The following is a 14,900-nucleotide window of genomic DNA, read 5'->3' as shown; positions in this document are numbered from 1 at the left end:
CAGCGCCCTGGACCAAGGCCCAAGAAAATGGTTGGATGGACGGATGGCATATCCTGTCATAGTCACATGACAACCACTCCAAAATTTTTCCAAAAAGTCACTTGGGGAGTTTAAGTCAAGGAGTTTAAGCACAAAGCTGTAAAGGATGCATTTTAGAACACTTTAATGAAGCAAATAAACACAGACAACAGCTGATCGAGAGAATACGCCTCAGTCATACAGCCACTGAATTGAAGCAAAAGGGGTGTCATCATTGACCATAGAACTAATATTATACAGTGTACATAAAACAATAAAATAAAATGCATCTTATTCTTTTATATTTACTGGCTACCACCTATATTGTCTTTTACTGAGGTCAGGAGATGGATGGGCCAAGTGTGAGTACGTCCTGAGTGTCGTTTTTGAACCACTACTTTGTTGCCCCCGCCGTATGTTCTGGGTTATTGTCGTTCTGGAGGACCCACCTTTGACCTATCATCAGTGTTCTCCCCAGATGTACTATGGGGATCAATTTGTGTCTTCTTGAGCCACTCGTTTGTTGCCTCGGCCATACGTTTTGAGTTATTGTCATTCTGGAGGACCCACCTTTGACCCATCATCGGTGTTCTCCACAGATATTCTATGGGATTAAGGTCTGGAGACTGGCTAAGCCACTCGAAGATTTCAATGTGTGTCTTCTTGAGCCACTCTTATGCTGCCTCAGCCATATGTTTTGGGTTATTGTAATTCTGGAGGGACCACCCTCAACCAATCAGTGTTCTCCACAGATGTTCTATGGGAAATAAGGTCTGGAGACTGGTTAAGCCACTCCAGGATCTTCATGTGCATATTCTTGAATCACTCGTTGCCTCAGCCATACATTTTGGTTATTGTCATTCTGGAGGACCCACCCTCGACCCATCTTCAGTGTTCTCCACAGATGTTCTATGGAATTATGGTCTGGAGTCTGGTTAAGCCACTCCAGGATCTTAATGTGCATCTTCTTGAGCCATTCTTTTCTGTTGCCTCAGACATGTTTTGGATTATTGTCATTCTGGAGGACTCACCTTTGACCCATCTTCAGTGTTCTCCGCAGATGTTCTGCGGGATTAAGGTCTGGAGACTAGCTAGGCCACTGCAGATCTTAATGCACTTCTTTTGAGCCACTCTTCTTTTTGCTTTCACCATATGTTTTGGGTCATTGTCACGTTCAAAGACCCATCCTCAGTGTTCTGGTTGGAGCCAGGAGGTTCTCACCCAAGATTGTATAGTACAAAGACCGTTCATTGGCCCCCTCAGTGTGGTGTAGTCTTCTTGTACCCTTAACAGAGAATCAGTAGAATGTTTCCACCTCCATGCTTGACAGTAGGACTGGTGATTTTGGGGGCATACTCAGTATTTCGAGTTGATGCCAATGAGCTCAAATTTGGTCTAGACCACATCCCATTCTCCCAAGGCTTGTGTGAGACAGTCAGGTGTTGATTGGCAAACCTCAGACGGGTCTGTACATGTCTTCTTGATCAGGGCGACCTTGCACCTTGCGGGCACTGTAGGATTTCAATCCAAGTGTGTTACTAATGGTGACTGTGCTCCCTTGACACTTCATAATTCTGGGGTGATGATCTCTTGGGCTCTCACCAACCAGGTGAGAGCTAACATGGAGCTCCAGAGCTTCATAAAATGCTGTATATCACGGGTAGACTGCTGGGTGTACTGGGCCTCTTAGCTATTTATATGCTGCTGTTTCTGTACTTGTTAAAAGACGGCAAGCTGTGTGAAAAATTAATTAAACAAAAAAAAATCTCCCAGTTCCTCAAAGTCCCTAGAGATGACAAACAGGAAGTGGTTAAGTATTTGCTTCAATTTAAACAAGCAGGGACTTGCAGAACAGCGACAGATGCTGTATCACAGTCCTTGATGCAATCCCAAATGCCACTTTATGGTAGTTTGTCAGAACTTTTACCATCCCTGCTATGCTTAAAGTCATCAGAAGACAGATGATCATCCGTTGTCACAGTTAGATACATTGGAACTCATCTAAATTGACACCGTCTATGTTGACAACCAGTCTTTGTCGACCAACTCATCAAGTCCTGGTCCTCCATACTCTTATTACTAAAAATGTCCACTTAAGTCGATGTTGGCGAACCTGCCAATGAAGACAATGGGCTCAGGTTTTATGGCAATTTCATATTTTTTTGAATCTGGTATTGTGTTTACTCGTGTTGTTTTGTCAGTTTTGCCATTTTTGTGAACAATTGCTAATCATTTGAGCAGCATGTTCTTGATGTGTCCCCATTCAGAGTATTCAACTAAAATGACTGCTATTATGTCATTGCCAGCTGGACACCAAATTTTCCCACAGAATCTGCCTTATGGAATGAATCCAGTAAGGACAAAGAACAAACAACGAGAGTGTGGCTTACATTTCTGTGAGTGCCAGACTGCTTGAGAGTTGAGAGTCACAGCGATTAACATCAGGATGCGAAAATTTCAAGCCTATGACTTCGGACTTAACTCAACCCGTCTTGTCTTGATTTGAGACGTGACTTGGACTTGCACGTCTTTCCTTGAGACTTGAGAGGGATTAAAGACTTGAGACTTACTAGAGGCTTGCACCTCTGCTTATGTATTACTTCAACACCGCGACTCTGATTCCATGTGTTCATGTATCATCTTACATGAGCATTCGTTAGTGGGGAGTATTTATACATTTTATACCTCAAATGTGTTTGGTAAGTGTGCGACACATATAGAAGAGAGAAGGGGAGTGTCCCGGAGCGTAATGTAATAATTACACTTTTATTGAAAATGTCGATTCAAAGTCAGAGGAGAAAGCTATCAGGAGGTTTTGGAGGGGGAGGAGCGAGCCGTGTGTCAGAAATATGATATATTTATGGGTGTATCAATTACTCGCAGATTTTTGCCATTTGCTGGTGGTCCCAGAACGTAACCCGGGTTTCTACTGTATTTTAGAAGCTTTTCAACCCTGCTAACGGCATTTTGGTTGGGAGTATTTGTGTTATGTCAAGTTATCAGTCACAAAAGCTTAAACCCAATCAAGTCCTTTTTTTTTTTTAACCGCACAACCTTTGTGAATGCTTACCGACTCACAAGTGTGAGTGCAGCCTAAGAGAAAATGCATTGAAAGTGCTCTCTTTGCTCTGCTCTGTCCCTCGGGGGGGGGGGGGGTGTGTGTGCGTGTGTGTGTGTGTGTGAGACAATGGTGCTCTTTAAAAGTACACATTAATAGCTTTTGGTGAAATCGAAGCTGTTAAATATAGCAGAATATAAAAATAACCAATGATTTTGGTTTGGAATATTTGAGTTCTGTCACGTAATAAGCTAACCAATCAAGTTGTTACTTACATTATATATGCATCATATTTCTTACTACGCAGTCTTTGGTCCCAGAACAAAAATACCAGTGTGAACGCTAAAGGAACCTCACCAAACTGCGCACTTTTTTTTTTTTTTTTTTTTTTTACATTTTTGGTCCGGACGAACCAGAGTAGCAAACCACAAGTGCCTAAAATGGTGGCCTATGCTGCGATTGAACAACACTGTTTAATTTTTGTAGGAGTCCGCAAAAAATGTCATCTTTTTGATAGTGTATTTCCATTTCATTAAATAATGGAGGGGGTCTCAGGTTCTATCATTAAAAAAAGGTGTGTTTGAGTGGTTGGTAAACACAAAAAGATATCCCGCCTCTTAAAAATATATGAAACAAATCACGCTGATTCAAATCACTGAGAAGGTACTGTGGTTTGTGGGCTCTACTGCAGGAGTAAGCGGCATAAAGGTGAGCGGACCCAGTGCTAATGAGAAAAGAGAATACACAACGTCATTTCCAGTGCCTGCGCAACCTCATCGGTGGCATGGAGGGACTGACACACATGCAAGAGCTGCATGTCACAGCTCGTAATCGAACTTGTACTCATTGGCCAGGTAAATCCGACGGAAGATAAGAGCAGCTAGAGCAAAAGTGAGCACCACGATAAGCACGACTGAGCCGGTGTGACTCTCATCTTGCGGCTGGTGAGTGGCTGCAATGAAGGCTGGCCTGTTTGGGGCGTCTGTGGTGTCTCTTTGGGCCTGTTGGGTGTGACGCTGCCGGGGGCCGACAGGGTGAGGAGATGGTGGTCTCTCCTCTTCAGTAGTTGAAGACACCTCTGCCTGTAGAGGAGGATAACACTCAGTATTAGGGGGGTACAGCGGATCCCCACAACTTCACCATTCAGCATTCACAGTCCACATAAATCTGCAGATTTTTGGTCTGAAAACACATCTCACTCACCCTATAATTTATAAATACGTGTTAATACAACTCAAATATACAGCATACATGTATGGAGGAGCAACTGGGACAGAATGAAATAAATTAATACATCTTTAAATAATTACTTCAATATGTTACTAATTAAATACAGTTAGAATAAAATACATAAATGTGTCAATTCATGAAATAAAAAACAAATCATTACTTAAATGGGTCATTAATGAGTTAAAATAGGAATTAAATACATAAGTGTTATAAAATGTACCACCAATTCATGAAATAAATACACCATTAAATAATGACATGTATGATCAATGAATTAAAATCTGAATTAAACACATGTAACGTAAATGCATTCATTCAGGCCCATTTGATCCTCCATATGCATGTACCACTGTTAAAAAAGCCCTCAATTAGCCCTCAATTTTAACATGTTCATTTATGCGTCACTGATGTTCTTTTGTCAAGCGCTGAGATTTCACACTTTGTTCGGCAGTCTTTGAACGCACCATAGTGCCAGCGATATGCAAAAGTCCCAGCCTTTGTTTAGTTGGGAGTCATGGCAGAAACCAGAGTCTGGAAACCCTGTTCTGTCGTTTGTTGGCCTTCCCAGTGAAATACGTACATGGACAAAGATGAGTGGATAAGATAAAAGCAGTGTGCTGCCATAGTTCAGTAGAGCTGTGGAACGGGATTACAAGCTGGATGTTTCATGCCGCACTTCAAAAGGAAATGTACTACAAATAAAATAATCACAAATCACCACAATGCAACACAAAGATCATATCAGAAGCCCTACCTGCTCAGGCTCAGTAGGGGGTCCATCACCAGCTTCCGGGACATCAGAAGTGGAGGTGCCTTCCTGGGTAAGAGTAGAAGCTTCACTGTTCGCACCTTCACTCCCTCTTGCTTGGTGACTTGATGAACTGGACTCAGTCTGCATTCACACACAGGAAACTGCTGTCATTGACACAACGCTTTGACTTTGTCAACAGCTGCAAGTGTGTCCAAACTTTGTCCAGTACAGAAAAATGAATGGAAACATGGGACCGCTCTTTATCAAAACACCTCTTTATCAAAACACGCTAAAATAATCTAATAGAGGTCAAAATATGCCAAGCAGTTATAGTTAAGAAAAATCTACAGGCCGTTTTCTCAAATGGGGGTACTCGGCTCTAGGCACTCCAAGGGGTACAAAACAGTATTAAATAAAGTTCATTAATGGATTTGTATTTGCATTTAAGAACAAAATCAGTTAGGGCAAGATACTGCACTGCACGAAAGGATCGCTGCGGCTGCCAAGTGCTAGCTAGCCACAGGCTTGTGATCAGCGTTGAAAGGCATTTAAGGGCATATGCCGATCACGTGATTTTTTTTTTACAGAAATCGGCCAATACTGATCGGTGGCTGATCTATCGGAGCATCCCTAGTTTCTACATTATACAATGTTTCAGCCGGTTTTTACTATTTATACTATTACATTATTCTACAATCGCTTTTCATTCATTTCATTGGATTTTTTCAATTTATTTTCAGTTTTATTTTTCAAATTATTTACATATTTTTTGTATTATTCATTTCATTGGATTTTTATATTATTTTGTATTCATTATATTTGTATTGTTTCATGATTAATGTGACTTTTTGTTAATCAATTAAATTATATATAAAAATATAACTTCTAATAATATAATATAATATTTTTTAATAATATAATTATAATCTAATTTTATCTATTAAATTATTCCTGAATATCCAAATTGAGGTGAATAGTTTTTTACAGCACGTTTTTTTTTTTTTTTTTTTTTACGACTTCTGATATAAATAAACTCTTAGAAGAATGGCGGGCCGGTTTTACTGGACACGTGATGTGGTCCCTTGGTGTAGGACCCAAGAGTTCTACCTTGAAGTTGATTTGTTGAGCTAGCTCTTTTGCCATGTGGTCCCCTGGGCTGGGGTTGCTGTTGGGGGTCAAAGCCAAGAGTGCGGAGTGCATTGAACAATTGCACGTCTCACAGCAAAAGTCCTGGGACCTGCAGGGTTACAAATGGAACAAAATGATATTTGTTGTGCACAGTCGTCGTTGTACGACGTTTCGTGTTACCCCATTTCGTGGTTACGTACGCACTCCACTGTACGAGAACACAAAGAGAAGTAGTTACGTGCGTCACTGTTCTTGTTTGAAGTTAGCCTTTTCCCTTCAATATTTCTCACAAGCCCGAGGCAGACTCTTCTGACGGCAATGTGTCAAAGAAAAGTAAAGTGAAAGTGAAACTAGACATCATATAATGCTCAGAAAGAGAAGAAACATCGACCAACAATGGCTGCATGCCCCGGTCCAAGCCGCTCAAACAGGTGATGTGAACATGTGAAAGGATCTGTTCCTATGAAATAGACAGTGATAACTAAGCAGCGTCGTTTAAGACACAGGACAAGTACAGCATGTGGTGTTTTCAAGAATGATAAGCCACAGTCTCTGTTAACATTATTATCCTCCAGTTATCAATGATCTCATTAATTATGAAGGTATTATCCATCATCTATTAGTGTTTCTCGAGGTCGGGACCCAATGTCATCACAGACCCATTCTGGGTGGGTTGCGGACAGCAGGTCCAAAATTACATTAAAATATTTAATGTAATGTAATGACAATAAAACTCTCTTGAATCTCTTGAATCTTGAATCTTGTAATTGTTTGATCGTCTGAAGTCCATTTTTTTTTAAATTTTCAAATACAAATATGTTGAAAATGTATTTTTGACCTTCTTTGATACATACGAAAATAAAATCTTAATTCTTAGTTCTAATAATAACATAGTTTTTTAAACATTTTTAAAATGTGGTATTTATTCTAGTAATGTTTGTCTAATAATCTAGCAATATAAGCTAATAATGATAATATAACATATATTTGTTGCAATCTTTGTTATTTTTATCTACAATATGCTGAATGTAATGTATTAATTTTACATGATTTTATTGATATTACTATGTATAATGGGACTTTTATTGATCAATGTATTTTTAAATAATTATTAATTATTCATTAAATTCACCCTGTACAATGGGGACAAACATTCTTGTGATATTGAAGCATCGTCTGATAAAGACACCTGTCTCGTTTGAAGACAGCTGACCGAGGATCTTCTTCCTCGAGGACTCCCCGGTCTCGAAGAACAGCAAGTCCGCTCATGCTCTCTCCAGAGAACAATGGCTTTGGCGTATTTCATCTAATTTCCCTTTGTGACTGGGCAACCATCAGTAAAAGGCATGTCCTCAGACATTCAGATTACAGTTCACGCGTGTAAGAACTGCGTCCAGGATCATTCTAGTAATGCCACAATGAATAACATAATAAAGCTTTCACACTGGACTTGAAAGGCCTGCTTGAAAAAGACATATCCAAAATATGTTATGTAAATGTCTGATATAATTACACAAAACGTATGTTCAAGTAATACCTGATGTGTTTGTATTGTCATATTATTCATGCGGAACGTCAATAACGTCTGTCGCTGTGTACCCCCTACTGCTCTAATTAGTGTGACACCTTTCATTATAAGTTTGGGCCACGCCTTTGTACTTCCCTTTTTGTTCGTGATCTCCAAGTGAGAGGGGGCACGTTATTCGGCCACATTGTGACTACATGTGTGTTTTACTTCCATCAGGGTAAAACAAAGTTCAACTCCGCAGCAACCCTGTGTCTGTCGTCACTCCATCAGCCACAACGCAGGGAGACAAACACCACCGGTTACAATAGTACAGCGGATTCGCACATATTCGCAATTCAGCATTCGCGACCCCACATACTCACATTTTTCATCAAAATACTCCATTATTAGTCCGTTCTTTGGTCGAAATGAGCTTGATATTTCCACCCGTACTCACACATCACAAACCAACAGGAAGCCATCAAACTCAACACCTACAGTACCTCACTCACGGTTACCCAGCATGCCTTGCGGGTTATGAATGCTCGCTACTACTAGGCTGGTTTCTTTTGTGCCTTTGCAAACACAACAATGTATGCAATGCGGTAAATAAATATTAGAAAGGTTTTCAACTACAAATCTTACTTTTTTGCAAGGACCCTCCTCTCTTCTGGTGTGTAATCAAGGGATCCAATTGCACCCTCTCCTTTCGTTGGCATGAATCCAATTATGGCAATTAGAGCAGTTCGTACTGAAAGACAGACAGACAGACAAAATATTCAGTGTATAAAAAATAAATAGGACACAAAATATGTCCGCGCAAGTCATTGGTGGAGGCGGAGGACACTGATGATACAAATCCAATTCATGCACATGCATAATGGATAATAACTAATTTATTTAATTACGTTAACATTTTTGCCATAATTCACGCAAGACGGTGGAGGGAGGCAGGTTTAGCGTCCGCACAGTTGTACACTGAGCCCGACACTCTTTTTAAAGAGTGTCTCTTTTGTTCCTACCTTAACACATCAACAGCAGTGCTGAGCTCCAGCAACAATGCACCATATATGCACAATTCACAAACACATCTCTCCGTTTGGGCCGCACGGTGGCTGAGTGGTTAGGGTTTTCTCAAGGTACTCCGGTTTCCTCCCACATTCCAAAAACATGCATGTTAGGTTAATTGGAGACTCTAAATTGTCCATAGGTATGAATGTGAGCGTGAATGGTTGTCTATATGTGCCCTGCGATTGGCTGGTGACCAATGGGTGGATGGATGGATTTCTCCGTTTGTCCTCTGAACCACCCACGTGATCCAAAGCTCAGCACAACAAAAACAATTTGTAGGAGACCACTGGACATCAATGAGTAACAACTACTATGAGTCATAAATGCTCAAATACAGATTTAGACAGATTTGTGAACAATATCTCTGAGATAGGCCTTTTTGGACATAAAAAAGCACAAAAAAATTGTTGCATTTATATTTTTGTCTCGTGCATTTCCCTTACTGTAAGTGTTAATCTTGCGTTAAATAAAATGTTGTCGCTAAAACACTAAAGGTAACATTCATGCACACGTTTGTTAAGAGTTGTATTTTAAAATGCTGGGAAAGGCAGCCAAGGTTACAGCACACTGCAGCTGTGGTCGTTCTCAGAACTGTGTTACGTAACAGCCTTTTTTTTTTTTTTTTTTTAGCTGCGTAAGCCGAGAGATTTATACCAGGACATCCCTCTTGCATCTGTATTTTACTCACACACTCTACTCCCGCTGAAGGGCGTATTTAAAATATTTGAATAATCTCCTCATTCCCATTTCATTCTATGAGGGAAAAAAAATAGTCAGCAGTAGGGATGCTTACCAAAACGCAATGACAATAATGACACTGATGTTGACGTAAATGGCAAAAACTCAGTAGGGTGCCTCATTTCGATGCTAAATTAAGTTACAATTAATTGTACTGTTATAAATGTACAATAATACAGTACTATAAATATTCACTTTAGTTCATTGTTCATGGGTTTATTTACAATATTTATTTTCCACCCATCCATCCATCTTCTATACCGCATTTCCTCATTAGGGTCGCGGGGCATGCTGGAGCCTATCCCAGCTGACTTCGGGCGACAGGCGAGGTACACCCTGGACTGGTCGCCAGCCAATCCTATTGATTTTACTATTATTAATTCATAATAATTAAATTAATAGTTGTAGTAATTACTAATTAATACTTATTAATTTAGTGGCACTAAGAACATTAGATTCACCGATTTTGGATCGATATTCACAAAAAGGGAAAACGTTCACCCGTACCTCATAGTGATGCTTTCTAAACACACATGGCATACACAGGCGCTAGTGTCGGAGGAAACCTACTGCTCCATGAGGGCTGCCAGGTCTCTGGATGGTGACCAGAAATGCTCAGACAAATCTTCTTCCCAACTTCGAATCTTCCATTTGGCTGGGGGGGGGACAAGAGGAAGACAAATATGGCGATAAGTAGGCCTGTCACAAAATTTTGCTGGACGATAATTGTCCTACTGATTATTGTCAATAATAGATATTATTGACAAAATTGTTTTAGACCCTTTTTTCACTAATTATATGGCATAATAATATAAAAAGCAATAAACTTTAATTTTTCAAGAATATTTAACATTGTAATTGTAATGTCAAGAGCTTTAAAATAAATTACACAAACAAAAAAAGACCAAAAAAAAAAACTCAATGAAAATCAAATGAACCCTCTTTCAGCAAAAATTGTACAGGTAAAGAAAAATCACAATCATAAATAAAAACAAAAAAATAGACCCTGTCTCTGTTTAACCCCCCCCCCCCAAAAAACATTCCAATAAAAACCACACACACACACACACACACACACACACACACACACACACACGCAGTTATGTAGTGTATTGTTCAACTAATGTAGGAGGTCATATGTGAGCTGGACCACATATCTGTGGTGGCGGAGTAAAATGCAATGTTGCAGAGTGCCCTTCAACTCAACTTCTTTCACTCTGTTATACAGTTCAGGAATTGCTGTGCCACGTGCATCTACGTTCTCCCAGGCAGTTCGTACCGTCTATCAAGCATTTAGAACATTTACCGAAATGTTGGCTTTTCAACCGTACTGAAAGGTCGCATTTCTTTTGCAATATAGTGGGTGACAGCGTCTGCGTACCATTTTGCGCAGTTTCGTTTATATTTATTTGCCACGGTCTTTATAGCCATCCCAGACATTTGCTGATGTAGTCCTGTTATTTTTGTTTATTGTCGTCACAATTGTTGTTGCTGTTGTCCTTGTCTCTCTCTTTTTTGTCCCCCTCTTATCCCCGCACTCCTTCTGCTTTCTTTTCTCTTCTTGTCTATCTCCTCCTGCTCCGGTCCGGCTGCTCCAAATTTGCATAACAACAATACATCAAAGCCAAATAAATTCTGTATATCAGGGGAAGCGTATCTCTCACTTTCCCCTGGCAGAGCAAATCTGTTGAGCACGTGAGGGCATTTAGATCAACAATACTATCTGCCCTAATATCTGGAAAAAAATTACTTTGCCGACCAAACACCTCAGTAAGCTGTGTGGTAAAAAGAGATGAAGAAAATACGGACACATGCACACAGCAAAATTATTAACTTTGTTTTTTGGTTTTTTTTTTTTTTTTTAATCTGTCAATTTATCGATTATTGTGACAGGCCTAGCAATAAGAGAGTACTACTGCTATTTCCCTGACTTTGTGGACCATTTCCAGTCTTATTTTGAAGCATTCCGAGCTTCATCATAATTGGTACATATAATGAAGATGACACCCAGTGCAAACAGGAAATGGAATGCACATGCCCTATGAGTAATTACTTAATAAATAATCACTGTTTCATGGTTGAATAAGGCCTATTATTAGTTTAAAAAAACAACAAAAAAATGCATATTTAAGCAAATTATAGTTTTTCTTGGCCAAAATGAAGCACTTTCAAGCTTAAAAATGGCTAAACTAACTAACTGTACTAAAATAGAAATATCAATTATCTCACAACAGGCACAATAATAATAACCATGATAATAACACAAGCTGTACTGTTGGGGCCACAACACATGACAAGCTAAAACCTCCGACATCACTTCCTGTCCTTCATTGGTCCGCCTGCCACTAAGATCCGTTAAAGAACACATTTACTGTGACACGTACAAACGAGCAGGAGTTTTATTTATGTCCTAAATGGCTTATTCACTCTTATTATGCCTGCTGTATTGGCCATTTAAAGCCGCCATTACATTATCCTGATGAGCCAATAGCCACCACAGGAAGTATGTTGTCCACGAAAAAACAAGGAACTGCTAACATGTGAATCATTGTAATCTTATTTATGTCAAATATGTCTTATTTTCTCTGATTATATCTACTATTTTGGGTAAAGGGAGTGCAAATGTGACTATAGGGCTGTTGGGCATTCCTAGAGGGCTCTAATAATGTTTAAAAAATCTATTTAGAAGGCGGTAAACAGGTTTTCTATGCCATAACTACTAAAATATTCCATTTATTATTGGATATTGAATATTCAATCCTACTTCATGGAAATTCCTTTATGGCAGTCGGGTCTGGAACCAATTTATGACTGTATTCCACTTGAGACACAGGCTATGACTAGAATTGTCTGTAGGTTAATTCCCATGCAATCCTTTTCCACACTTTGATTTTTATATAGTTTATCTTACTGTAAGAAGTATGATGCTGGGAGGCTTCATGGGGTATTCAGGGGGAAGCACAATCCTGCCATGGTAAACCCCACCATCAAAATCTGAATCTGGGGGACCACGTACGGAGAAGTGCCACTCAAACAGGTTGTCCTAGAAGGGGAGCAAAAGGTTGAGTACATTAGAAAGATGATACCATTACTGCATACTCGTCTGGAGAGGCCCAAATATATGCAGTGATAACACTGATATGTACATCGTTTGGGGAACACCAGCTGGTTATTTTGAATTTTGGGATGGAACAAAGTAAATTAATTATACTAACTTACTTCCAATGGTTGGGCATGGTAGTGCTCTGTAGGATCTCTCAATTCAGCAGCCTCTTTCATCAACCTCTTTACCGCTGGGCAGATAAAACAAAGACAGACATGGAAGAGTTCTGGTCATCTTTGTTGGTTCGAGGTATGTGCGAGTCATTCAAAACTCGCAAGTCTTTTCACAGAATCAGGACTTAAGGGTATTTGTCTCCATTAACTCGTTCACTTACTCACCCTTGCTACCGCGAGCTAAATTAAAAAAGGAAACCGGGTAACTCTCCTTTCCCCTTCCTGCATCACAAACTCGACAACTGATTTGAGTTCGTAAAGGACTTGACAGAAACTGTCCTTTGTCCAATAGATGGTAATCACATGAGGCGTGGCTGTTGAGAGTGGCGCGGGAACTTTATCTCAGCCATGGGAAGGATGTAAATAAAACAAGTGGCACACTGCATTCTTGTGCTGCGTGCCGTGTGTCTTCCTGTAGCTGTAGCTAGGTCTCAAACAAGTCTGGTGTTCACAAACCAAGTTGATTTATGGGAGCGCCTTTGTAACCACAAAACTCCGTAACACGGAAGATCACCTTCGTACCATTAGTGGTCACATATGACTATATTTGTCTTTGTGAACACGAACAAGGGGGGTATACGGCGAAAGTGGCTCAACAACCCCAGGCTTTGTGCTGAGGATGCAACTCGACAAAACCGAACATCAGCAATCAGACTTAATTGGTACCGCGACGGTGGTTATCAACTTACTCTGTCAAGTCCGGTTTTCGGCTTTATGCTAAGTGCGCGTTTGACGTCATATTATTCTACTTCCGTTGAAAAGTGAAGCGATCCCAGCCAGTGTATTTTACAAAAAATGAGTACGTAATTATTATGGAGCACTATAAGGAGTTCCCAAAAAATCTTTTATTAAGCTTTAGCTTTTTAGTTGGGAACTAAAAAGCTTAGCTTAGCTAAAAGCAACACTGTCGCCGCCAATCGAGCGAGGAAGAATAGATCACAGAATAATGCAGAGCATGTAAAGGGCAAGTTAACACTGATTTATTATACTAATAAATCAACTAACTATACCCTACTAGTCTTTTCATTTATAATCGCTCAACATTGCACATTTGACATTTTAACACTTATTAATTTCTGCTAATGTTGGCCTAATTATTGTGTCATATTGCATTTTATTCCTGGTGCTAGTCAGAGCATATTTAGCGTATTCCCCCGTCTGAAAATCCATCATGCCTATAGATAGATATCATCAGGGAATAGTTTTTTTTCCTCCATGTCCCCCAAGGAACCTCGTAGGTTCTCAATAAATGGTGACGTCATCTCCAAATTGGTTAACCGGTGAAACTGTGGCACTTTCATAGCCGATTTTAAGATGAAAGCCTGGACATAACCTGGTCCCGTGGTGATAAGTCCGGCTTTGAACTCACCACAGCTCGCTAACCCACTAAACTCGCTTCGCAGTATAGCTTCTATGTGTCTGAATGTGTTTTGGGTCGTGGGGGGTTTGGGGGGGCGGGAAGATCGAAGCCAGAACCGCCACTGATACTTGTCATTCATGTAACGAATATTCAACACAAAACCGCACTTTAAACACGAATATTACCAAAACAACACATTTTGACCTGAGGCTATCCAAATGCTAGGTATGCGAAACATGTTCCTAATGTCCATACGGAAGTAATCTTTGAAGACATTCATTCACTGTCGACATCTTTTAATGGTGCTACAAAATAACTAATAGTCAAAGTGACACTCGATAAAGGTGAAAAATAATGGTGCTGAACTTACCTGGACTCTTGAGATTATATTTATTCTCCATAATGGCCTCCAAAGAAAATAAGTTAATAAAGCAATCCTATTGTGAAGTCGACGTTTAACAACCAGTCAACGGCGTTAGCTTAAGTTAGCTCTTTGGCTAATATGGCTCAGTCTTCGCATATAAACATGCTAGCTGGAAGTCTGGTCGACTTCCCCTCTGCGGCCACCTGCTTCGTAGTTGGCAGACTTCAATATCAGAATCCAGGCGTCACAATTGAATATTTGAGGAGTTTGTTTCGATTTCGTTTGATTCTGGAAATGTAAACAGGAAGTGACCGACGACGGAGGTGGATGACGTGTCGGTCGCGAACGAATCGGCTGCTTGAGACGACTCTTTGAAGTGAACGATTGGAGCAGCCACCT

The 14,900-nt window shown here is 40.0% G+C and overlaps 1 protein-coding gene across 1 annotated transcript; it reads right to left on the bottom strand.

Annotated features, from left to right (window-relative positions):
- Nucleotides 1-146: 146 nt before the first annotated feature.
- On the bottom strand, nt 147-14,885 carry ube2j1 (ubiquitin-conjugating enzyme E2, J1). The gene is made up of 8 exons (XM_054761865.1): nt 14,508-14,885; nt 12,721-12,794; nt 12,413-12,544; nt 10,072-10,156; nt 8,338-8,443; nt 6,165-6,294; nt 5,061-5,198; nt 147-4,158 (listed from the first exon to the last, which is right to left on the bottom strand). The coding sequence occupies exons 1-8, from the start codon at nt 14,536-14,538 to the stop codon at nt 3,895-3,897; spliced, it is 960 nt and encodes a 319-aa protein (XP_054617840.1). The 5' UTR covers nt 14,539-14,885; the 3' UTR covers nt 147-3,894.
- Nucleotides 14,886-14,900: the final 15 nt, after the last annotated feature.

The sequence above is a fragment of the Dunckerocampus dactyliophorus genome, chromosome 19 (genome assembly GCF_027744805.1).
Source record: "Dunckerocampus dactyliophorus isolate RoL2022-P2 chromosome 19, RoL_Ddac_1.1, whole genome shotgun sequence".
NCBI classification, from domain to species: Eukaryota; Metazoa; Chordata; class Actinopteri; order Syngnathiformes; family Syngnathidae; genus Dunckerocampus; species Dunckerocampus dactyliophorus.
This window is presented reverse-complemented; position numbering and strand designations above follow the sequence as displayed.